Below are 25418 nucleotides of genomic sequence, written 5' to 3' on the forward strand. Positions count from 1 at the left end.
ATTAAGCAAAGATTAAAAATGCAGCAACATAAATGAGTCTGAAATTCAGAAGCGGCTACATCATCATCAACATTATTTGTGAATTACTAAAAGCTTAGATAAAGGAAGCATCCCTCCCCAAAAAACACTTTACTCAAGAGTGCTTACACAGGTCCTAAGATTTCATTATTTTTTTTGTCTGACAACCATATTACAAACCATTAAAACCCTGTAAAACGAAGTTTGATAGATTTTTCACATTTTTGTTACAAAATAAAATCTGTTTTTTCAGTGTCTTATCTCAAGGAGAAAACAGCTTTTAAACACAAAAGCAACAACCAACTGGATTACCCTTTAAAACTAGCTATGTACTAATTGTCCATTGCCTACTGCAATGCACCTGTTAATATGCACCAAAGCATGTATTTCGTGAAGTTGCTCAAGCTAATTAACAATTGTGTTACTCCGCAAGATTTCTAATAAAAAAGTCAATTCCGAGGTGAACTTCATGACCAACTAAAGGCCAATATCATGGGATAATCTGCATTTCTAAATAATCAGCGGGCACTCTTGGAAGTAGGTTCTAAAGTCTACATACATCTTTCACTTCCAAACACAAGTTCATTAAAATATTGATTTACTGCAAAATTCATTGCACAATAGTATACATATTACTTTTTCTTACAGGTTTTGGAAGATAATGCTAAAATACAATGAAGCAGCATGGCACAACCTCGAACTAACTCAAGCTTGCCGTCCATTGCCTTGGAAAGGAAGATCCAAAAACTTGTTTGAGCAATAACTTGTCTTTTTCCTCGAGTTTATATGCACCATATCCATTAGTTACAGCCAGTTTCAATGCTTTCCTTCCATTTTCTGCATTCTTCTTTCTAGTTCTAGAAAGTAAGGTGACATGCATCAAATCCTCATCATGCAATCTGATGGGACCAGGAGTTTTTGAAATATCACTACTCAAAGACTTCAAAAATCCATCACTCTCAGAATTGAGCTTTCTATTTTCTTGAACTGCATTTCCAGCTTCATTGCCTTCTGATTTGTCAGATGTTCCACCTACTGACAATGTCTCATTTCTCTGTGAATCATCAGATGCATTCTGAGCAGTAAGAGACCCGCTACTACTCCACCATTGACTAGAAACTGATGACAAGCCATTTCTTGGGAATCCTTGTTTGAATTCATCAAGGTATGTTTGAATAGATACCCTATGACTTGAGTGATAGGGATGTTGCCGAACAGTTTGAGGGGGTCTAGTGCCAGAAGGTTGTAGAACAGTACCTGAAGTAGAAACTCCTTGCTGCCATCTACCCATGTCGTTAATAGTAGTGTCAACTTTGCTTTCAATTTGCATGCCCCTGCAATTCACAAAACCAACCATTAGGCACAGTACGCTCCAACATTGTTAGATTTGTGAAAGATAAACAGTTCAAGAAAACCCAAAAAGAGAAGAAAATGTAAAAAGATCTCTAGTTTAAAAAATATATCTCAATAGTTCTGTATTTTTGAAACGGAAAAATGAGCAGGTTTTAAGCAGGAAGAGCTACAATGTGTATGGAAAATATCATTTAAAAAAATAAATGGATAAATGAGCAAGCTTTAAGGATGAAGAAATGCCCGGGAGACAAAGAAACTAGCTACAACGATCACACAATTTGTCACAAGGAAAGTGCCAACTGAGGAAAGCACCTCGTCTTGGAAAGTCAAGTAAAGGCAGTATAGGGAGAAAGCAATCAAAAGTATTCTATGTTCCAACTACCAAGGCATTTTGTGGATTCTGGGACACCTGGGATGGCAGTCCATGGGGGTACTTTTTGGAGATGGTTGGGGATAACAGTGTTTATGAATGTAAGACATATATATATATCAACTCAATTTTTTACAGGTTTAGCTACACATGACATCATCAAAGTTCAAGTTTATACAACATTCAATATAAGAAGTTTATTGATTCAAGCTAAGTTACCAATCCTGTTACTGGTTTGGCTTCAGGTTTAGGTTTGCCAATTCGATCAAAAATATCTTGGGGGTTGGGTTCATTGTGGGCTTGTTGATACAAAAAGATATAAAAATTGTAAATATAAAAATATTTACAGCCTAAAAAATTCAAGAATATGAAACGTAATACACATTTTTAATGTATAGTAATATTTATGTCTTATACAATATTAAAGAAGATACATAAAATAATAAAATTGTAAATAAAATTAATAGTAATAAATATGATTAATTTTAAAAATTAATTAAAAGACGTAACTATAAATATTTTACTATTAATAGTAATATTAGTAATTTATTTACATACATTTTTATTATTACTAATAAATATTATTTTCTGACTCTTCAAAATCTTCAGATAGCAAGTTGCAAAGGCATGGAATCTTGCTATTATTATAGCCCTGTCAGTCCCATTTCATTCATCATACTGGTTCTACTTTTCAGCCCTTCATGTCTCAAGGGCCATGGCTCTCTTCAATCCTAAGCTCCTCTCCATTTTTTGTAGCCCTGGCTCCCACCACCTTAAGATATTAAGGCCCACTCAGCTATAATCACTCGTAATTCCTAATACTCCATATCTCTGTAGCCCTGACTTTGCTGGCAAAACATTGATTTGTTCTCCTCTTGCCATATCACGAACCTCATTTGTTCGACAACTGATTGAAATAGTTTTGTCTTCCCACAGAATTTTAAGGGTATGTATTTTGTCTTTCTGCCTTGTGAAATACAGACACAAGCAAAAAGTTCTTTGCCCGTGAATGCACTCTTTACAGACACAAACTGAGAAAAAAATAGATTTTCATATATTTTGAACACAATTTACAGATAAAACTGATACGGTCATTGTGGAAGCAAAGGAAAACATCAGGAAATTCATGACAGGTTTACCCGGGTTCATCTCAAACAAACCCACAGTGCTTTTCCAAAACCCCAGACAGACCCCCTTGAGAACTGAACCTGGATCAGACCTGAACCTGCAGATCCAAGGGGTAGAACTGGTAGCATAGGACTCAAGAATAGCTGCAGTTAAAAATAGAAATTTCTGCTTTTATTGTTTCACATAGTTGCAGAAATTGGCCAAAAATTGCAGTTTATCATGATTAATCAGCAATCTGCCTTGGCACCAGTTTTATTTCTTTATGGATTTTTCACATTGAATGGTCAAAATAATTGAATTTCCCAGTTCTTTTTCTAATTTTTACCTTAATCTAACCCAATTTTTGCCCTAACCCATTCCCAAGAAAGATTCTGCTACTAATTGAATGTTTTCATTAGCACAAAAGGCCCAAAAGCTACAAAATCACAAATTGAAAGTGTTAGTACAACATGGATTTTTTACTACTGTGTGTTCTCACTTGAAATATTCATGATTTCACTTTATAACTGTATGCAATCATGTTTTTTATCATTCTACACCTTTATTCTTTCATTTTCGAATTGCCTGCTGTCCTACAGCTATATGTAGTCAGAGAATTGCCCACTGATGAGAAGGGTAACAGCTACATGTTGCCACTCAACAGATATATTTTCATTCCATAATTATATGCAGTCATTCAACAGTTGTACACTATCATTCTATAGCTGTATGCAGCCATTCAAAAGTTCGATTCTTTCTATATACAGTTGTATGCAATCATACACTTGCTCTTTCTACAGTACTATTTTTTTGTTAAAAAGTTTGCAGACAACCAGGGGGCCATCTCACCATCTCCAGTATGGTTGAGGGGAATATGAGATATCCCCGCTTTTCCCAGTGGGAGGGTACAGCCAGAGACATCTTGTGCAATCCCACTGTACGAGAAGCATTGGGGGGTAGAGACGGAGGTTGGGAGGTGGTGACATGCTCCTGTGTAACCCTGGAAATATTGCCTGGTATTTATAGAAATATCAGGTCTTTTTTCAAGAATCTATAGAAAAGTGCTCCTGCAAAAGCAAACAAACTTGGATCTGGCATGCAGGTTTTCAATATGTTCTACAAAGTTCCTTTCCTTAGACTTCCCGATCAAGACATTTTTGAGATGCACTGTAATCTTTCGGCTACTATCAGTAGCTTCCTTATACTGTTCATATAGAAGCAAAAATCATTCTCAGAAATAAATCATCAAACCAAACGATAGATTTTTTCAAAGAATCATGATGTTTTGCAGATATACCGCTAAAAATCAGGAATATGAAATGTTCTCACAGTTTGAGAAGGTTAAAATTGCAATTTACTACAGAGGAAATGCCAGTAGATCATTTCATCTGATTTTATGAAAAAATTACAATTTTGGCAATGACAAATTGGGAAATAGTCCAGTTTCTGAGAAATTGTGGCTTATTTTCCCCATTTTTGCCACTATGGTTCTTCTTGGCTTGAGTTAATGGAAGAAGACCCACTTCCACGACCACATTGAACTGCTACTAGCATGTTTTTCAAATGTTGTGTAGACCAGCAGTTGTAACTACAAGTGCATATATCTGCTTATCAGAACTTATATATCAATGTATTGCAATAGAGAATGTTATGTCCACTTTAACCATTGCATTCTTTCATTAATAAGATTAGAAATTAGGTAAGATCCTGGTGGAATTCAATATGAGCTTTGGCAACTAGTTTGCCAAACCCATGATTCTGTGCAGTTCTTCGAGTTTGATCAAGATGGTCACTCAGTTATAGCATTTAATTTCTTGAGATTAAATTAGATCTCACATTCATTAACTAGGTATCTTAAATAGGTCAATTCCATCTCATCAAAGCACATCTCCCATTTTTTTCTTGGAATTAGGCCGACTGAAACTTTTGAAGTCCCAAACAGCAGTTGAAGGTGGCCTTCCAAGTTTTGTTGAAAATAATGTAATATGCAACAAAAAAAGTTAACACATTGATCAGTTTGAACTAACAAACAAATCAAATAATAGTAATTGAGGATTTTCTAAAATTGACTAAAAAACGACATATTCATCCTTCGAATCAGATATCTAATTAAATCAAATATCCTGACAACAGTTAACTGTTAGAAAATTTGAAACCATGTTGTCGAGTCCCATTGGCAGATCATTGCATGTGGTACACTTTGAGTTATATCATTAAAAGTTAAAAAGCACAATGATGAATTCCTTTGATTTTTGTGTTGCTATGGCAGTGTAGTAAGGAAGATTGTAAGAGGTGAACCTTCCATCGGTTTCTATTGTATAAAAATTATTTGTTCCACATTTATCTAAACTTTATTTAAATGGTCCAAGCATAAAGTCACTAAATTACAAAATAATTGTTATGAATCATAGTTAGGATCCTAAGGTCCCCCCAAATATTATAAAAGGTGATGAGTGCAAGAAATGTGATATTAGCGTAATCAAACCTACCATTTTAGTCACTGCTATAATTAGTTAGCAATTATGTTTGTCAAGATGTTGGATGAATTTAAGCTAGGTGATGTACAATACCATCAATGTCCAGAAAATGTGTTGCTGGTCTAAGGGTAGTTGTGATCATTGAAGATGGTTACTTCAAGTTCATTGTTGTCGCAACTACTATTTAAAAAATTCCATGGATAAAAATCATGTTGATATTATAATGATTGGGAAAGAGTTGTGGAAGCAGTGAGGCAAAGGTTTGGGGCCGTTCCTTTATTTATCAAGCAGTGAGGTGGTTTAAACTTTAGAATGCCTCTTTCTAAAACCAAGATCACTAAGTCACTAGCCAATTTTGAAATATGAGGCTAAAGGAGCCTACTTAAGCCCATAAAAGGACTTTACTAATGATCTACAAACTGAGGTGCTTATGCTACATGGGGGCTGTGAGGGCTGTTGTTGAGGGTCTAATTATGTAGGGGTGAAGAAAAACACTAGTTTCTTTAGTGAGCAACTAATCCCAGCTGTTCCAATCGATTGAATGAATATAGCTGGGCACTCTCCAATCGGTTCAATGAAGAATATAGATAGCTGGGCGAGCTTTAATCTATCAAGGCTGTTCTCGCCCAAGCCAATCAAGAGGGGAAAACACTTCTGCTTTTCGGGGCCCACCATAATAGCTGCCATAATTGGGAGAGGCAATTACGTAAAAATGCGGAGGGGGCGAACCTAAAAAACCAGATCGGTTTAGAATGAGATATGCTTCGTGGAAAGAATTACCCACGGTTCAGAGTGAATGAAGACCCAGCTCAATTCAATAGTTTCTTCTCCTCCTACACCCGCTACTAAAGATGAGAGATTGGTTAAGCTAAACTGAGCTGATGCGTGGGGTTGGGTAGGGCGACTGGAAGAAGCCTTCTAAACAATACCTTTTCAGCTGCTCCGCTAGATTCATGAAGTGAATGATTAGCCCTTCCTTACTCATAGCTATAGATAGGGCGGGGAGAGGTGTGGACACTTTGAAACATCAACTAGCGGAACGCAAGCAACCATAGTATCACGTTTATGCCGTTATCAGCCCATCATTATTCCAAGCCCTATCTCCAGAATCCAACCACAATTAATAGGCCGGGGGATCGAGAATCGAGAGGGCCATCAATGAGTGGATTTTAACTGCCAAGACCTCTTAAAACACCTTGACAATTACTTCTACCATCTACAGTGATTTACCACTATCAAAAGGCATGAACAACACGTTATATCTAAACATCAACATAATGCAGAAATAACATACAAACATTAATATGGAGAAAACCCACCTGTTGTGAAACTCCTATCTAGGAAGCAATTTCTTCCTGTTCAACTATGTTATAAGTACAATGAATATGCACTGACCAACTCAACCTTTACAAACTGCACTATCACTCAATCTCACATTCCCTGTCACAAACAGAATTGTAAACTCACATATACATCTCCACAATGGCTCTATAGACACCAACAAGAGCACCCAACCACTTCCAAACATAGAAAAGGCTTCTAACATCTCCCCACACTTACCCAAGACAAGTATTTGGAAGATCAATTGCCAAAATAGAAGAGAATATTTGGCACTCCAAAAACCAACTCTTTGTCTGCACTTTACCACTTTACCAGTGACAAATTTGCCACTTCCATGAAGTGTTTGTCAATTTACCCATGCAGATTGACCTAGTTCTTCTGGAAGCCATTACTTTTACATATGGACTCAACTTTGAGGTACTGTTTTTTATTTTAGTTGTTCAATTTTTTGAGAGGAATATGAATATGCATACTCAAGTTTTGATTCCATTTTCACATTGATTTTGCCCTTTCAACATAACTGCATTTATGAGGCCTAGGTGAGCAGGATCAAACCCAGAAAAATGTCTTATACGCCAACAAAGATTTCAAGATGTCCCATACCATCCCTAAACCATCACAAGCATCAAAAAACTAGGCCATTATCTGGAAACATCCATATCACAATAGTTTGATGATGTGCTCCTCTATTAGGTTTCTTGACAATGCTCCACAATTCTAATAATGCTTCTGGATTCAATTGTGTGCAAAAATTTTATCATCAACATTTTGAATCACACTCTGTGATTCATCATCAGGATGAGAGTTCTAAGGAGATGAAAGATGCTAGGAAGCAGATCTAGACTAAATAAAAAGATGAGGGGGAGGGAGAGAGAGAAAGAGAGCACGTGAATCAAAATCAAAAACAAAAAATTGGAATTAAGAAAACAAAAGAAAGACAGAAATAAATATGTAAAAAAATGAAACACTATATATATATACATACAAATGTATATATGCATGTATATATATATATGTATGTATACATGTATATATACATATATATACATACATAAATATATATATGTGTGTGTGTATATATATATACACATATATGTGTATACATATGCATACATAATATGTATGTATATATGCATACATATATATATGCATGTACATACATACATACATATAGACAACTACATATATATGCAGACATCTGTATATATATATCACAAAGGAACAGGAAAAAGAAAAAACTAAGACCAAACAAAGAATAAAGAGAACAAAATAACAAGACAACAAAAAATGAAAAAGAACAAAAGTAAAAGGACAAAAAACACAACAAAGGGGGGCCTAAGGAGATTAAAGATGCTAGAAAGCAGATCTAGACTAAATAAAAAAATGAGAGTGAGGGAGAGAGAAAGAGAGCACGCAAATCAAAATAAAAAATAAAAAATTGGAATTAAGAAAACAAAAGAAAGACACAAAGAAATCAATATGTAAAAAAATGAAATACAAATATATGTATATATATACATACATACATATATATATTTTGTTGTGTTTTTGTCCTTTTACTTTTGTTCTTTTTCATTTTTTATTGTCTTCTTATTTTGTTCTCTTTATTCTTTGTTTGGTCTACTTTTTTCTTTTTCCCGTTCCTTTGTAATATATATATATATTTGTTTAGTATATGTCTGCATTTATGCATCCATATATATATATATATAGACACATATATGTATATATATAGATGCTATATATAGATATATATTTATGTGTGTGTGCGTGTATATGTATTTGTATTTCATTTTTTTACCTATTTATTTCTTTTTGTCTTTCTTTTGTTTTCTTAATTCCAATTTTTTATTTTTTATTTTGATATGCATGCTCTCTTTCTCTCTCCCTCCCTCTCATCTTTTTATTTAGTCTAGATCTGCTTCCTAGCATCTTTCGTCTCCTTAGAACTCTCATCTTGATGATGAATCACGGAGTGTGATTTGAAACGTTGATGATAAAAAATTTACACACAATCGAATCCAAAAGCATTATTAGAATTATAGCATGGATTGTGGAAATCTGATAGCATTAGACGCTCCACAAGCTAGGATGAGGAGGGCCCAAATGTCAACTCAATCCAATTTTACAGATCACACCTCCCCCATCAACAGGCTTGGAATTAGTGAAGAAAGTTTGCAGATCACATCATCCCACTAAGGTGCCTTCTAGCCTCACTAAACAAGGTAGTCATCACTAAAGACTTGAAAAATTGTTTCCTTCACCTACCTTCCTGCTCCTTGCACGCACAAAGCTTTATTCCATTCCCTTTAACTAAACTCTCAACCTTAAAACTTATGAATTTGCCACTGGCATTGATTAAGCATTTCCCCAATCTTGGACTTTCCTATATGTGCATTCAAGAAATATTCCTTCAAGGCCAATCTATATTGATTCTTCCTTTGGAAATAGATAGAATCTTTGACATACAAGTATGAACTCCTAAAGATACTACTACAAATGTCAACAAGAACCACATCAAAGTCCAAAAAAAAAAAGTTTTAAAATAAAGATTGCATTGCTTTGTGACTTTCAACTTCACATAGTCCTTCAACCAACCCATGGAGTAAGGATGGAAATGGTTGACCCCTTTCAGGCCTAACTCTTCAACTATTTTACGAGATATCAGATTCAATTGAAAGCAGAAATCAAACAAGGAATCTTTTTTCTTAATCTTTGGCTTGAATTTAAATGTGGAATAACTAAGTAAGCTCCTCTTTTTCTAGACTCTTCTTACTCACCAAAACAACTCCCTTAAATACTGTGGCACAAGAAATGCAATCACCCACATCTGAATCACATTAAGGAGCTGATTTGGGATGCAAATTCCAACATTTATCTTCTTCATGCCCATCTTTATGACAATCAAAACAATGCAATTTGTTCTTACATTTGCTCTTTGCCTTTTGACATGGAAGTACAACTCTTCTTTCCTTTGCCTCGTAATTTTTCTCAGTACCATTCTACTGCTCATAACCCCTGTTGCAAGTGTAAGTAACTCCCTTCTTGTCCAACTCAAGATAATGTGCTTAGGTAAATTCCTCATTGATCTTTTGGGGTTTGGCCATGAGGATTGCCCTTTGAAGATGGTCAAGAAAACCTCCCACATACTAAATCAACACTTCACACTCCATAATGTCCTTCCCAAGCTGAACTGCTCTTTTTTAAAATTCATTGATGTAAGCTTGAACGCTTTGCCCTTGGTCTTGCTTTAAATGATGTTACCGCATCACCCGCTCTTCTTTACTGAGAATGAAGTAAATTGCTTTCATGCCAATTCATTAAAATTATTCTACTTGGAGATTAATGCAGCTTTACAGATTTCCAAAGAGTATGCATAACTCTCATCGCATGTCCTGTAAGTTTCAGCCTTGCAAAAGAAATTTGTTGTTGTGGAGAAAGATGATGCAAACTGAAATACACTTCCATTTGGGACACCTATTTGTCCAACTTCTCCATTGTATAGTTGGATGTCTTTTTTTGGTTGACTTTAAAGAGCTTATGAGATTTTGTAGTGTCTTCTTGCTCAACATCTCTCAGCTTCACCTTCATCTTGGGGTACCTTGTTACATCCATTCTTGCTATCCAGACAAGCATTATACTTTCTATCCTACCAAGCTTCCTTCAACCACCAAAATCCTAGCCATGTCTTCTTCCAACCTTCTAAATCTTGCTTCTCCGACATCTTCTTCCACCATACTCACTGTTGTCACCTTTCTTAACCACTCCCTTGACTCAATTTTAGACTCAAATGGTAATAAACTCCCCTTTCCACTTGACCTTGTGGATGGAATACATCTGCGATCAAACTATAAAAGTTTAAACAAATAATCCAAAGGAGTGACCACTCTAATACCCCCTAGTCCATAAGATGGGTGGCTATGCCACAAAGTCATCAATGAATGGATTTTGGCTGCTAAGACCTCTTAACACACCTTAGCAATTATTTCTGCCATCCACAATGATTTACCACTATCAAAAGGCATGAACAACACAACACAATAGAGAGCTAAACATCAACATAACGCAGAAATAACAGAGCAAACAAGTACAAAGCTAGAACAACACACATTAACCTAGAGAAAATCCATTTTGGTTTAAAAACTTCAATCCGTGAAGTATTCTTCCCATCACCATGTAATAAGGAAGTACAATAACAAATATAATGGTCAACTCAATCTTAACAAGCTCCAATGTCAATCAAGAGCTTTGAATCACTCAATCTCACAGTTCCCTATCACAAACAAACTTGTAAACTTCCATATATACACTCAACAATAGCTCTACACACCACAACAAGAGTGTGCAACCACTTCCAGACGTAGATAAGGCTCCTAACATCTCCCCAGACATTCCCTAATGCAAGAATTTGGAAGATCATTTGCCAAAATGAAAGAGAAAACATTTGATGTATCAAAAACCAACTCTCTGCCTACACAAAGAAGCATTGACCACTTTACCAGTGACAAATTTGCCACTTTCACGAAGAGTTTGCCACTTCACTAGTGCACATTGACATAGTTCTTCCAAAAGCCATAGCTTTTATATAGACTTCAAAAAAGGTTTCAAGAGGAATCTGAAAATGCAATAATATTCAATTTTTATTCCATATTCACATTGATTTTTCTCCTACAACACAAATGCATTTACGAGGCCTTGGGTGAGCAGAATCAATCCCTGGAGATGTCTTATCCACCAACAAAGATTCCATGATGTCCCGTGCTGTCCCTAAACCTTCACAAGCATCAAAGAAGCATGCCACTATCTAGAAACATCCCTATTACACTGGTCTGATGATGTACTCCTACACTAGGTTTAATAATGGCACTCTGCAAGCCAGAATTACATTACCTCAATGGTCCGAATGTCAACTCAATTCAATTTTACACATTGATCAACTTATAAACCAATTATTTTTCTCCAAGAACTTGAACCCCTATGGTTGAAGTTTGAACCATGTAGACTTCATCCTCCAAGCATCTGTCAATAAGGCAATTTTCACATCCATCAAATATACTTTCCATCCAAATTGAGCTGCAAAGGAGATAACTAACCAGAAGGTTACAATCTTAATACTTGGAGCAAAGGTCTCTTCATAGTCTATCCCCTTCCTCCTATGCATAGCCTATAGCAACAAAACAAGTTTCATACTTGTCTAAAGAACCATTTGATTTACACTTATCTTTTGAAATCTATTTACAAGCAATAAATTTCTACTGAGGATCAATGGGATGATTACCAATAACATCCATGTCTTGTTATTCATCAATGCATTAAATTCCATCTTCAAGGTAGACTCCCATTCATATTTCTCTTTGGCCCTTGAAACTAGGATCAGATAACTATGAACAACAGAATATAAAGCTTAATTTACCTACTCACCACATTACACAAGTATTTTACCCAATCATAGACCGGCTTTCCTTTTCCTTTGGCAATTCATCTTTCCAAAAATCCTTCATCAAGGTATAGTACCACTTCAGTCTCTTTTGTTAACCCTCCTGATCCTGCTACAAAGAATGAGAATCACTCTCCTCTCCACTAGATCCCCCCTTGAATTTGACCCTTTTGATGTTTTCTATTGTTTCAACACAAGAACTTGTTCTAGAATCAACAGCAATTAACTAATATTTGTAAGTGTGTCATTATCCAAGAAGAATGGTATTTTCCCATCTACACAATCTATATTGACCACATTTTTTTTCCTAGAGACATCTGGTAGCCTATATGGTTTAGATTCCTCACTACAGCACCAACCAACACATACATTTTCTTTATGCATCAAAATTATTGCTCTCTTCCTTGGGAATGTGTACAAAAGCAATACAACCAAAATCTCAGCTATCACTTACAAAAGGTTTTCTATGTGACCATGATTCTTCAAATGTGAAATTTTACAAGGCTTTACAAGGAATTGTGTTAAGGATGTAGAGTATTGTATTCATTAATGGCATACTCACCGAGAAAAATATAAAATGAGTTTTCCCCATGTTTACCCACCAAAAAAACTCGTTGAGTTTTTGTAAAGTACTTGCCATTTTTTGGCGAGTACTAATCAAAAACTCGCTAGACATATTAAAATGCAAAACACAAAAATAACACAAGTTTTGTTTTTTTTTGGGGGGGGGGGGGAAATACTCAAAGTCACAGTTTTGCCCTATAAACACATGAATTCCTCTCACTCTACACCTTGACCCCATTAGGGGCATGGCCCCCAGACCCCTATGAGGAGTGTCACACCTCTCTCTTCTCATATAAGAAATTTGATTACAACGAGGGGATTTGGGAGTGGAGACCAGAATCAACAGCTTAGACAATTATCTTTATCGCTATCATAACATCATTGATCAATGATGAGGTATCATAGTATGAGTATCAAAAATTCAAATGCCACTTCTATTACTATAAAATATAATACAACCTTCAGCCTTGCAAAAGAAAGGTAGACAACAAATTAGAGGTGTTCATTGATTCGGTTTAATCAAAGCCACAAACACATCCTTCAATGTCAAGTGAGGAGCTATGATAGAGTGCAAAGATTAGAAACTCCCCAAGTTTTCACTAGACTAGGGAAGAGGAAGATGTCAAATGATGTAATATGCAACTTATGAATTATGATGATGATTCTCAAAGGCAGTCAGCATAAATTCATAATAGTTGCTAGATAACTAGTGTATCAAAATTTCACACGACAATACGATTTTTTGTACTCGATTTGTATTCAAATGAATCAAATATAATATAATACACTTTTGTATTCATTTATGGACTCAATGGATATATTTTCTCTTTGAATTTTGCAACAACAAAAAAAATGTGTTGTAAAAGAAATCTAAGCAATTTTTTAAGTTGTCGAGTTTTTTGGGTCTAGCAAGTTTTTGCCGAGTCCAAGTTTTCCAACTATGCTATTCACAATGTTTGCCCAATATAGATATTGCAATTTTGACCATGCACCATGCACCTCATCATATCTGTAACTGCCTTATTCCTCCTTTCCATGATGCTATTTTGTTGTGGAGTGTATATTGTATACTGCTATGCACACCCTCCTCTTTGCAGAATTCCTTTAGCTGTTTTGAGACAAACTTGCCTCCATTATCAGATCTTAGAGCTTTCACATGTTTACCTATTTGTTTCTCTAGCAAAGCTTCCCATCCTACTTAATTAAAAAGAAACCACCTAACTTATCTTTCAGAAAATAAACCCACAATTTCCTAGAGAAAAGTCATCAACCAATAACAAGAAATACTTGGTTAAGTGTCTTCATAGGACCATGCAAATCAGCATGCACCATATCTAAAACTCTTTTGTCTAGTCATGCCTTTTATCAAATAGGTGTTGATTTTGTTTGCTTCTCCAATGCCTTGTACACTCATTGAATATTTCTTGAATGAGCAGAAGTCAATCCACCATATTAGTCCTATTGAGTACAAACAATATTGAGAATTAAGGTGATCATACCTACCATGGCAAAGTACATTGATACTTCCAACCACTGCTAGTGCATGTCTTTTTGATGTTTTCAAATCAACAAGTTTATATGACCCCTTTTCACCAATTCCCATAGTAATCACTTTGCTATCGTTAAGAGTAGTGCCAATACATTTGTTTCCTTTACATTTTACACAAAGTGTAGTGTTCTTAGTGATCTCACTAATAGATAATAGGCTTTTATTCATGTCAATGACATTTTTGACAATTCATAAAGGTCTAAGTTACCAGTTCGCAAGGGTAGGAGGGGGGGTCTCGGGCTAGTTAGAACCTGATCAGCTATGGGTCCGGGCAGGATTCTGGCCCCAACCTGTGGGTCCAGCCCTAGCAAACTTGAGCAAACCCAAGATGAATTTTGTCCCTAGAAATGAATTCCTACTAAATTCAACATGTCTGACAATTTTTTTTACTTTTTTTAATTTGTTTTCTATTGCATTTAGGTCGTTTCACCCCCAACACCCCCAACCCTAATTTATGTCATACAAAACATCTAGAAGGGAAAACAAAACTCATTTTTCATATTGTGAATTAACAACAAAAATATTTTCCTCCATTGCTGAACTTATATTTTTGCTTGCCATTGCACGAATAGAGCTGAAGATTGATTATTGAATGCTCCATGCTGGTTGTTGTGCTATTCCTATGCATTTGCAAGTATTGGTTTGCTGTCAAGCAGATCATAAAGGAAGATTTGTTCAAAAGAGGTAGGGTTTTTGAAGTTTTTAGTTTTTTTTCCTTGCAATTTTTTTTAACGAATGTACTCTCTTGTTTTGTTTTGAAGTTTTTCCCTTTCAGTTTGTTTCAAATGTGTTGTTTATCGAACTTATTGTCTTAGGTATTACAATGTCAACTGTTTCTAGCTCTATGAACCAACCCCGCTCAAAAAAGACCCAAACACTCCCCTTTGAAAATATGTTGAAACAATACAACTTCCAAGTGGTGGAGGTTATGTTCCCTTGAAAAGGCACCAAATTTTGTTTAAGTGGACCAAGCCCAAATGACAAAGGCCTTCCAGATGAAGTAGTTTTGGCATTTATTAATAAGGCTCCAGAAGTGTACCAGGGTCTAGGTTTTAAAAAGTTAAGTAGCACCTTATTGGATAGAGAGGTGAAATTTGTAGAGGACTCCTTGAAGCCCATAAGGGATTCATGGATCGAAACAGGGGGTGTCTATCATTTTTTATGGATAGGAAGATGCAAAAAATCACCCATTGATCAATATTATTGCATTGTCCCCTAAAGGAACAATGTTTTTTAGAGTAGTGGATTGTGAAGAAGAGGTGAAGGATACTATATTTATTGTTATTATTCTTTGTCAAGCCATTGAGGAAGTGGGCCCTCGAAATATTGTGCAACTTATAACTAACAATGCCAAAAACTATAGGGCTGTAGGGTAAATGGTTGAGGAACGTTATTCCCACACTTTTTGGACACCTTATGTTCTCCACTCCCTCAACCTAATGTTACAAAAAATTGGCAACAAAATTGATTGGATCAAATAGTTGCATGTTGAGGCCGAAGAGATCTAAATGTTTGTCACCAACCACCATACATCACAAGGCATATTTAGAACATTCTCGAAATTCGAGTTGTTGAAGATAAGCTAAATAATGAATATGATTCAATTTAGTAAACTTTGTTATTTTATTTTAATTTTAATTTATGTAAATTTAATTATTTTTATTTTTATTTTCAAACAAGTTGTTCATACGCATTTTGTCTCCAACACAATTTTGAGAAGATGACTTGTGAAGGTTCGTAAGGCACTTTCTAACATGGTAATCGACCCAAATTATTACATATGGAGGTAATCTAGCAAGACAAGACAGAAAAAGTTAAGCAAATGATCTTTAGATGACATTTGGTGGGATCATGTTGAAAATCTCAATTTCACTAAGCCCATATTGAGCATGATTTGTCATACTAACATGGATAGGCCTTTGTTTGGGTGAGGTATATGATGGCATCGAATCAATGATTGAAGAGATGAAAGTCATCATAAATGTAAAAGAGCAAGATCCTGAAGAAAAATTCTTCAAAGAACTACACCAAATCATTGTAGAGAGGTGGACCAAAATGACAACTCCCTTGCATCTTCTTGCTTTTACATTGAGTTCCAAATATTATAGTTCTCGACTCCTTTCTATTGCAACAAGAATTACACCATATACAGATCCTGAAGTTGCTCAAAGGTACAAGGCAGCACCTTGCAAGCTCTTTGTGATCGTGACATGCAAGATGTCGTGAGGATTGAGTTCATGGGTTTTGCATGCTCCAATGACTATGATCTTGATGCTCTTTGGGACAAGTATATGGTCAATGCTCATAGTTGGTGGTATTTCCATGTCAAAACATACAAGCACCTACAACCTCTTACGATCAAAATTTTATTGCAAGTTCTATTAAAAAAAATCTTTTTATCTTTTAAGTTTTATTTATATCTTAATTTTATAATATACATTTTTAAATTTTGTAACTCTTTATCTTTGATTGTCTTAATAGGTTGCTAGTTCATCTACATTTGAGACGAATTGGAGCACATACTCCATCCATTCAATAAAGCGCAATAGACTACAATCAAAAAAGGTAGAGGAATTGGTGTACATGCAATCAAACTAGAGGCTCCTTACACACAATGGCGAAAAAGAAGAGAAAAAGAAGTGGGATATTAAGCAAAAGAGTGTAGACTTGAATGCTTCCACTACCCAATTTGTTGCACTTGATGGTGATGATGACTATGTGTAATGATCCGAATTAAACAACTAGTCGACCAAGTCATTTCTTTGAATTTTTATTAAATAAATAAATAATAAATTAGATTATAAATAAATGTTAATTAATATTAATTTTAATAAAGTCACCTTAGAGGTTGACATGTTTTATTTTCTTAAATTTAATAAGTGCCTTGAGAGGCCGACTTGTGCCTTGGGGCGGTTTGTTTTGAGTCATTTACCTATGGCCAACTTGCTTAAGGAGAGTTTATATATATATATATATATATATTGAAAGAGACCTTGGTCATTTTCAATATTACTAGGTACTTATTCAAACCCACAAATTCTCAAAAATCATTACAGAAGCAAGATGCATCGAATGAAATTGTAATCGATTAAATATGAAATCAATATCAGCAGTAGAAGTTGTTAATATTGGATTATAGATAAAGATTCTCAAAACAAAGAAAGGAATAGTAAACATCATCAAAAATCCACACATAATAAGGAACATATAATCAATTTGGATCACGGAGTGTGATCTGAAATGTTGATTGAAAAACTCACGCACAATCAATTCCAGAAGTTTGCTCACAACAGAATTCTATGGATTCTGGAAATCTCATATCATCAATATAATCAATTTGTTTCCACACTCAGTGAGAAACAAAATACCAAACAGCTTTCTTAATCAAAAACTTACAAATCGAACCCAAGCAATCTCACTTATGCTCAGTGCGCAAACCCAATGTTTTTCACAAGTCATCGCCTTACAACCTCAATGCCCTAAGTGTCTGAATCAACTCCTACAACTGATAGAATAATTGCAGAGTTCTATCCTGGATCAGTACTTGGCCAATTTTGGCAGCAAATGTAATGTCCCCTTCTTGAGTAACTTAGTATTACAAGGCAATTACTTGAATTCCTTATACTTAATATGAATTTCAATATCTGATCTTTCTCTGAACTTATAAAATTGATAATATAAAGACTAGTATATTTTAAATGACACCTATTAATGCCTCTTGCTATCTCTGATTTATACAATTAATATCTGCTAAGTGAACAATATATCAATAAAGTTTCCCTTTCACCTATATTGATAAGGGATATCAATTGAATGACAAGATCGTATTGTACTTGATATGATCTTGTGAACTATGCCAACTGTTGATATTCCAATCTGTGATAAGAGGTATAGTTATATGAGCTCTTTCTGATATGTCTACGTGGTTGTGTAACGATCCTCCTCGACCTTGCTGCTATATCTAATCACTGATAATAATATGCAAAATATAGATACTAGTATCGCTCTATGGTGCTATGTTGCTACTCCTGATGTAGACTCCTATGCTTGCAACTTAAGATGGTGTTGTCTTTGATTTATGACTGTGTTCCTTATACCACCAAAATGCCAGAGGCAACTACTCTTAGAAGATCAAATCCAAAATGGATAAAAGAATAAAAGATAGATTGAATTCCCAGGGCGTTATTCCTGATATGTATTGCTGGTCAATACACTTCCGGAACCCCTGGCTTTATGCTTGATGGTGAAATTCCCCAATAAGATATCCCCCCATGTGGATAGGTCGAACCTTAATATATATATCTTGCAACATCAAAGAGTTGCATCCCCTTGAATGTCTAAGAGACATGTTGCTTCTTAATCGCATCTTTCCATTAACACTTGTTACTTATACAAAATCATACTTTTTATTCTTGATTGTTGTTGATTAGTGTTGTCTTTAAAGATCGTATCAATCACCCTTCTTATTAACCATTGTCTAAAGGATATTAGTCACTTAGAAGCGAATCATTTCTTTATACACAAATTCTACCATTTGGAGAAGTCTTTTCCTTAGCACAGTCAAATCGCATCTTCCTCGTGAATCGCATATAGTCCTCTTTTATTGTTTGACCATCATTTTCCGTCTTTTTACTCCAATCGTATACCCTAATCATGAGTCTTGCCTCAATTGATATTTTGGAGTCTTGCCTCAATTGATATTTTGGAGTCAGCATCTGTGATTGGTCTTGATAGATCTTCCTTAGCGATGAAGTTGACTTAGTCTTCATTTTGGCTTGTTTCACTTCCGATTCCCAAGCTCCGGTGACAACAAACTTAATCCAAATCTTTTGATATTAATATTTGATATCGGCCATTGTTAATGCGTCATAGCACCTTTACCTCTGATATCCAATATTAACAGTACTCTGTAATTTCATCGATGATGACTATTACCAATTGATGTTAGCCTAAGCGGTCATTGGTTCTTATGAGTGCAGCGGTAATCTTCAAGTGTGTTTCCTTCGCTCATGATGATTCACAATTTGAACCACGAGTTGCGCCAGATAATTATAGAATAATATTCTTAGCGATAAAGTTATATTGTGATCCCCCAAATAATAATCGTCAACACAAAAAGATAAAAATAAAAATAAAAATAATAAATATTTAATAATTATTGTGTTAAAAGTAAAACACTTACTTCCTAAGCAAAGGACTCCCAAAGAGTCAACTCATTTGGGGTCATGACAGTCCCCCCTACCAAATTGTTGCTTGCCCTAGAGCAACCTCAGTTTGGGGTGAATTTCTTCTCCTTCCCAAGTTGCATCTTCTACGAGGAGGTTCTTCCATTTAATCAGATACTCTAAGATTACATTGTTTCTCAACCTTTTCTCCCTAATATTCAGCACTATTTCAAGTTCCAAAATCAACTTGCCCTCATAATCCCGTGGTGGTAATTCTTGAGAAGATGTGATTGTTTTCCCAATGCGTTTTTGAGGCATGAAACACGAAACATGTGGATCTTGCTGTTAGATGGAAGCACCAAGACATAAGCTACCCTACCGATTTTCCTGATCGCCTTATATGGTCCATAAAAACAAGGTTTCAACTGCTCAGCTCCTGTACCTTTGATGGAAGACTATCTATAGGGTTGTAACCTCAAGTACACCATATCCCCCACATCAAAAACTCTTTCAGTTCGATGCCTATCAGCATATAACTTTTGCTGGTTTTGAGCTTGTTGCAAGTTATCCTTGAGGGCATTCAATATATCCTTGCTTTGTTGTAGCATGTCCTTTGCATTGGGCTATCTACTATCTAACAACAACAAATCCATAAAAGGAGCAGCATAACCATAGAGTGCCTTAAAAGGAGACATGCCAATGGACATGCGATGAGTAGTATTGTAACAATATTCCCCAGATGCAACCACTTAATCCATGTAGTATGCTATCCTATAACATAATTCTTCAAATAACCTTGTATCCACTTATTCACTATCTCGGTTTTCCCATCGGTTTGTGGGTGCTTGCTAGTACTAGGAGTTAATTTTGTACCTGCCAAATAGAACAGTTCTTGCCAAAACATGCTAAGGAACCTATCGTCCCCATCACTCATGATTGTTTTTGGCAAACCATGAAGTCCAAAAATTTCTCTGAAAAATAGGTTCGCCACTTGTGTGGCCTTAAACTTAGATTTTTTATAACATGAAAGTGAGCATACTTAGTAAGCCTATCAATCACCACATATATGCAGTCCTTACCTTGAACCTTTGGCAGACCCATGATGAAATCCATTGATATACTTTCCCATTCTTGATACGGAATGGGTAGAGGCTGCAACAATCCAGCTGGAAAAACATGTTCCACCTTATTTTGTTGACACTCCTTACATTCCCTTACATGCTGCATTACATCCTTTTTCAACCCTTTCCGTGATAAATGTTCCCTTGCTTGTAGGTCTCGTAGAAGACCGGATGACCAGCAAGGCGTGTCATGACAAGCCCTCAATATTTTTTCCTTCATCTTGCACTCAAGAATGATATACACACGATCCTTGTAGAAAATAAGTTCATCCACCACTTTGAACCTGTCATCATTCACCTTGTCTTCCAAAACATCATTAGCAAAGGAATCCTTAACATATTCAGCTACTATCCATGACTTCCAATTAGCAGAAATATCAATTATAGAATGCAAATGAGGTTTTCTAGAGAGTACATCAACCACCACATTGTTGTTCCCCTTTACATATTTGATGTCGAAATCATAGACTTGAATCTTACTTACCCATTTCTCATGTCTATCGTTCAAATCCCTTTGGTTGAGGAAGAATTTCAGGCTATTGTGGTCTGTTTTGACTATAAATTTCCCATACACCTAGTATTGACGGAATTTGGCTAAAGCACGCATTATGTCCAGCATCTCTTTGTCATAAATTGGAAAATTTCTTTCAGCCTCCTTAAGTTTTCTACTTTCGTAAGCTATGGGATCTTTATTTTGCATCAAGCCAGCCCCTATGCCTTCCCCTAACGCATCACATTCAAGCACAAAAGTATGTGAAAAATCTGGAATTGCTAAAACTGGGCAAGAACTCATTACCTCTTTGCCTTTGTCAAAGGCTTGTTGGGCTGTAGGACACCATGTGAAAGCTCCCTTTTTTGTTAAGTTTGTTAGAGGGGCTGCAAGTTCAGAAAAACCCTTCACAAACCTCCTGAAGTAGCTGCAAAGTCCTACAAAACCTCTTAACTGTGCCAAATTCTTGGGTCTAGGCGAATCTTGTATTGCTTGGATTTTTTCATCATCCACACTAACACCTTGTTCATTAATTTTGAGCCCCAAATACAAAATTTCAGTCAATCTGAACTCACATTTGGAGATATTGGTATAAAAAGAGTGTTGTTCAAGTATGCCCAATACCTCATCTACATGTTTCAAATGATCCTCCCGTGTTCTACTATAAATCAGAATGTCATCAAAGAAAACCAAAAGAAAAAATCATCAATTGTACGATGAATACCTGATTCATGCATGATTGGAAAGTTGCTGGTGCATTGGTTAAACCAAAGGTCATGACCAAGAATTCATATTGCCCAAAATGACATTGAAATGTTGTTTTATGAACATCCTCATCTCTTACCTTTATTTGATGATAACCTAAACAAAAGTCAATCTTGGAGAAGTACCTTGCTACATGGAGTTCATAAATTAATTCATCCATCCTTGGAATGGGGTAGTGGTTCTTGATCGTTCTTTTATTGAGTGCCCTATAAACAATACACATTCTCATGGTCCAATCCTTCTTCTTGACCAGCACAATGGATGATGCGACTGGGCTGGAGCTAGGCCTTATATGACCCATATCCAATAGTTCTTTGATGGCCTTTTCAATATCCTCCTTATACACCTTTAGATGACGGTATGTAGTGATCATAACTGGTTTTGCTCCCTTTTCTAGCTCAATGATGTGTTGGAAACCCCTATTCAGTGGTAGCCCAAGAGAAATGTCCTCGAATACCTAGCTATGCTTATCCAAAATGGATTGGATTTCTACATTGTAAGCTCCCCCATCCTTGTTTGGACCTGTTGGTAATAAAACACTCTACTGCCCGTTCTACTTGACCCTTACAAAAAGCTCGTTCCATCCTCCTTGCTGAAAATTCCATAGGACCCTTATTTGATAGACCATGTAAGACTATTTTTTTTCCATTGTGTTGAAAAGAGAGTTCCATAGTTCAATGGCTTGTTTCATACTTGTCAATTGCATACAACCATTGAACTCCTAAAACCACTTCCATATCCTTACTGATTACATACAAATCATCCCTCATTTTGTATTCTCCCATAGTTAATTCCATTTGAGGAACCTTCTTGGTACAAGGTAGAATTGTTCCACTAGCAACCTTTACATCAAACCCTTCAATCTCCTAAGTATTGAGTTTCAACCTCTTCACTACTTCTTTGTCAACATAGTTATAGGTAGCTCAACTATCAACAAGAATTGTTAACTTTTTGTCCTTTCAGGACTCCCCTAAGACGGAAAGCATTATATTGTGGCTCTACTGAAAGTGCTGCAAGAGTTCCTCCCGAAGGTCTGTCTTCTTGGTGTATTTGCTCGGCTTCTTCCATCTCATGCCCATGATGATCTTCTTCTCCTTTTGTATCATTATCAGAAACGACCTCAATGTAATGTATTTGCCCTTTGCCTAAACACCTATACCCTAGCTGCCAAGGTTCATGGCATGTAAAACACAACTTCTTTCTTCATAACTCTTTATTAGATACCTCACCTATGCTTGGTTTCAGTGGTGATGCTTTTATAAAGGTAATGTTCCACTGGAAAGGTTTCTTGGGTAGAATAGGAGGTGCTGACTTCTTGATATGGAAACTATCCCTGGTTATTGAATCTTCCAAATTGAGGGCCCTTGTAATTGCTTCTTGTAATGTGCTTGGGCTGAATGCTCTTATTAAGCCCTTGAGAGGTTCAGCTACACCTTCAACAAACAGAACCATGAGCCTCCTTTCTGTAACATCAGGTACCATCACTACAAGTTTCTTCTCTCACATAATTGTCCATCTTCCCTTATTGCCTTAGCTGTGCTAACTCTCTAAAGTGGATTTTTGGTCCTTCCTATAAAACATTTATGTTATCCTTTGACTGAATTCTTCCATCGTGGTTATAGAATCATGCCCCTGAGATATCATGCCATGGTACCACCATTCATGTGTTGTCCTCTCTAGATGTAAGGTGGCAAATTTGATGGCTTCCTCTTCAAACATTGGGTTTAAAGAGAAAAATGTGTCCAACTTTTGTAACCATGCTCTTGCTGATGAATTTTCGGATCCATCAAAAGTTGGGTTAGTGACTTTCCTCAATCAATGCTAAATGTCCTTTCTTTCTTTATACCCTTTCTTCCCATGCCCTGTTGCCTTCTTCATTTCATAATAGTCTCTAAAAGTCAGGTTTGTACAAATGGCAAGGCTTAAGGCGTAGTATGCCTCATTAATCTTGCTACATCCTCCTCAGATTCATGCTGTTCTTCATCAATATTAATCATTGTATCTTTGTTCAAGAACTTAGAACTTAAAATCCTTGAAGTAGCTAAAATAGGTCTCTTTTCCTTTCCTACGCATGGTCTTCATTTGAACAGCCCTCATCCTCTTTCTTCTGATCAGGCTTGTTATTGCTCAGTTGCTGACCTAACTCTTCCAATAGCTGGACCATTTTCCCCATTGAATCTCTGATTTCCTTCATGTATTCTTGGGAATGCTCTTCCCCCTTATCCCCCATGGTGGCTTCCTTCCTTTCCTCTCACTGCTGGTAGCGCTATTCTTTGTTACTCATAACCAACCCACAGGCTGGCAGGTTGGACAGCTCTGATGCCACTGAAAGAGACCTTGATAATTTTCAATACTAGTGTGTGCTTATTCAAACCTACGGATTCTCAGAAATCATTACAGAAGCAAGATGCACCAGATGATATTGTAATCAATTAAATATGAAATCAATATCAGCATTAGAAGTCACTGATATTGAATTACAGATAAAAATTCTCAGAACAGAAATATAAACAAAGGACTGGTAAACATCATCAAAACTCCATACATGTTAAGAAACATAAAATCAATTCATTTGCACACTCAATGAGAAACAAAATACCAAACAGGTTTCTTAATCAGACACTTACAAATCAAACCCAGGCAGTCTCGCTTATACTCAATGCATAGATCCTGTGTTTTTCACAAATCATCGCCTTACAACCTCAACGCCCTGAGTGTCTAAATTGCCTCCTTCAACTGATAGAATAATTGTCGACTTTTGTCCTGGATCAATACTTGGCTGATCTAGGCGCCAATGCCATGGTGCCTTAATCTCCTCTATCGCTGCTCCCAGAATGAATGAATCAACCTGCAATGGCACCTTAATCTTTCTATCACTGCTCCCAGATTGAATAAAATTGACCAGCTGCTCCCTTCGAACCAGAACTCCCTACAAAGCTCATATGATAGGATTAGCTTTACTACTCAAATATAGAGTGTTAGGTGTATCCACAAGCTAGGGAAGGATGGTCATCCTACCCTGCTAGGCTCATTGAGATGGTCGTCCCAGTAGCAATCCCCATTAGAAGCAGATCACAGATTATTCCAAGCATCCCAAATTTCAAACTCGAGCCTCCTTATATAGGGGAATTCCAATAAGTCGGCCCAACAAGAGATAGCCGACCTAAAGTCGACTCACACAAAAAGACGAAAAATAAAAATAAAAAAAATAAAAATTTAATAACTATTGTATTAAAACACTTATTACTGCCTAAGCAAATGACTCCCAAAGAGTCGTCTCATTTGAGGTCATGACATAGGTATGGGTATTGATTGAGTTATCACAGAATTCCATTGTCTTTGCATAAATTGTATGCAACTAATACTCAAATGCCAATCAATCCTTACCAATATTAAAACTGGTAGGATGTGTTGGTTGAAAATTTTGTAGACCTAGGAGATGTACAAAATTGTAGTTTCAGCCAAAGCGTGTGAGTATGATACTCTCTTAATTAAGGGAAGGCTCCCCCTATCTATAAACTATTCTTAAACTAGAAATGGACGAGACAACAGTCTTTCTTCTTATTTCAAGAAAAACTATATCCTTTTCTCTTCACAGAAAAGTGATAGCAATTGAAAATAACAGCAACAACAACTTATAAAACAAAGTGAGAGCAAGGAA

General features: G+C 36.0%; 1 protein-coding gene across 4 annotated transcripts in view; it reads right to left on the reverse strand.

Moving 5' to 3' along the window:
* Window positions 1-211: 211 nt before the first annotated feature.
* LOC131060121 (uncharacterized) overlaps window positions 212-25418 on the reverse strand; it is a 53160-nt gene continuing 27953 nt past the window's right edge. For all 4 annotated transcript variants that reach the window (XM_057993233.2, XM_057993230.2, XM_057993232.2 and 1 more), the window contains one exon: window positions 212-1352. In XM_057993233.2, coding sequence (XP_057849216.2) covers window positions 719-1352 — 634 coding nt within the window. In that variant the 3' untranslated portion in view covers window positions 212-718. The remainder of the gene's footprint in view (window positions 1353-25418) is intronic.

The sequence above is a fragment of the Cryptomeria japonica genome, chromosome 3 (genome assembly GCF_030272615.1).
Source record: "Cryptomeria japonica chromosome 3, Sugi_1.0, whole genome shotgun sequence".
NCBI lineage: Eukaryota > Viridiplantae > Streptophyta > Pinopsida > Cupressales > Cupressaceae > Cryptomeria > Cryptomeria japonica.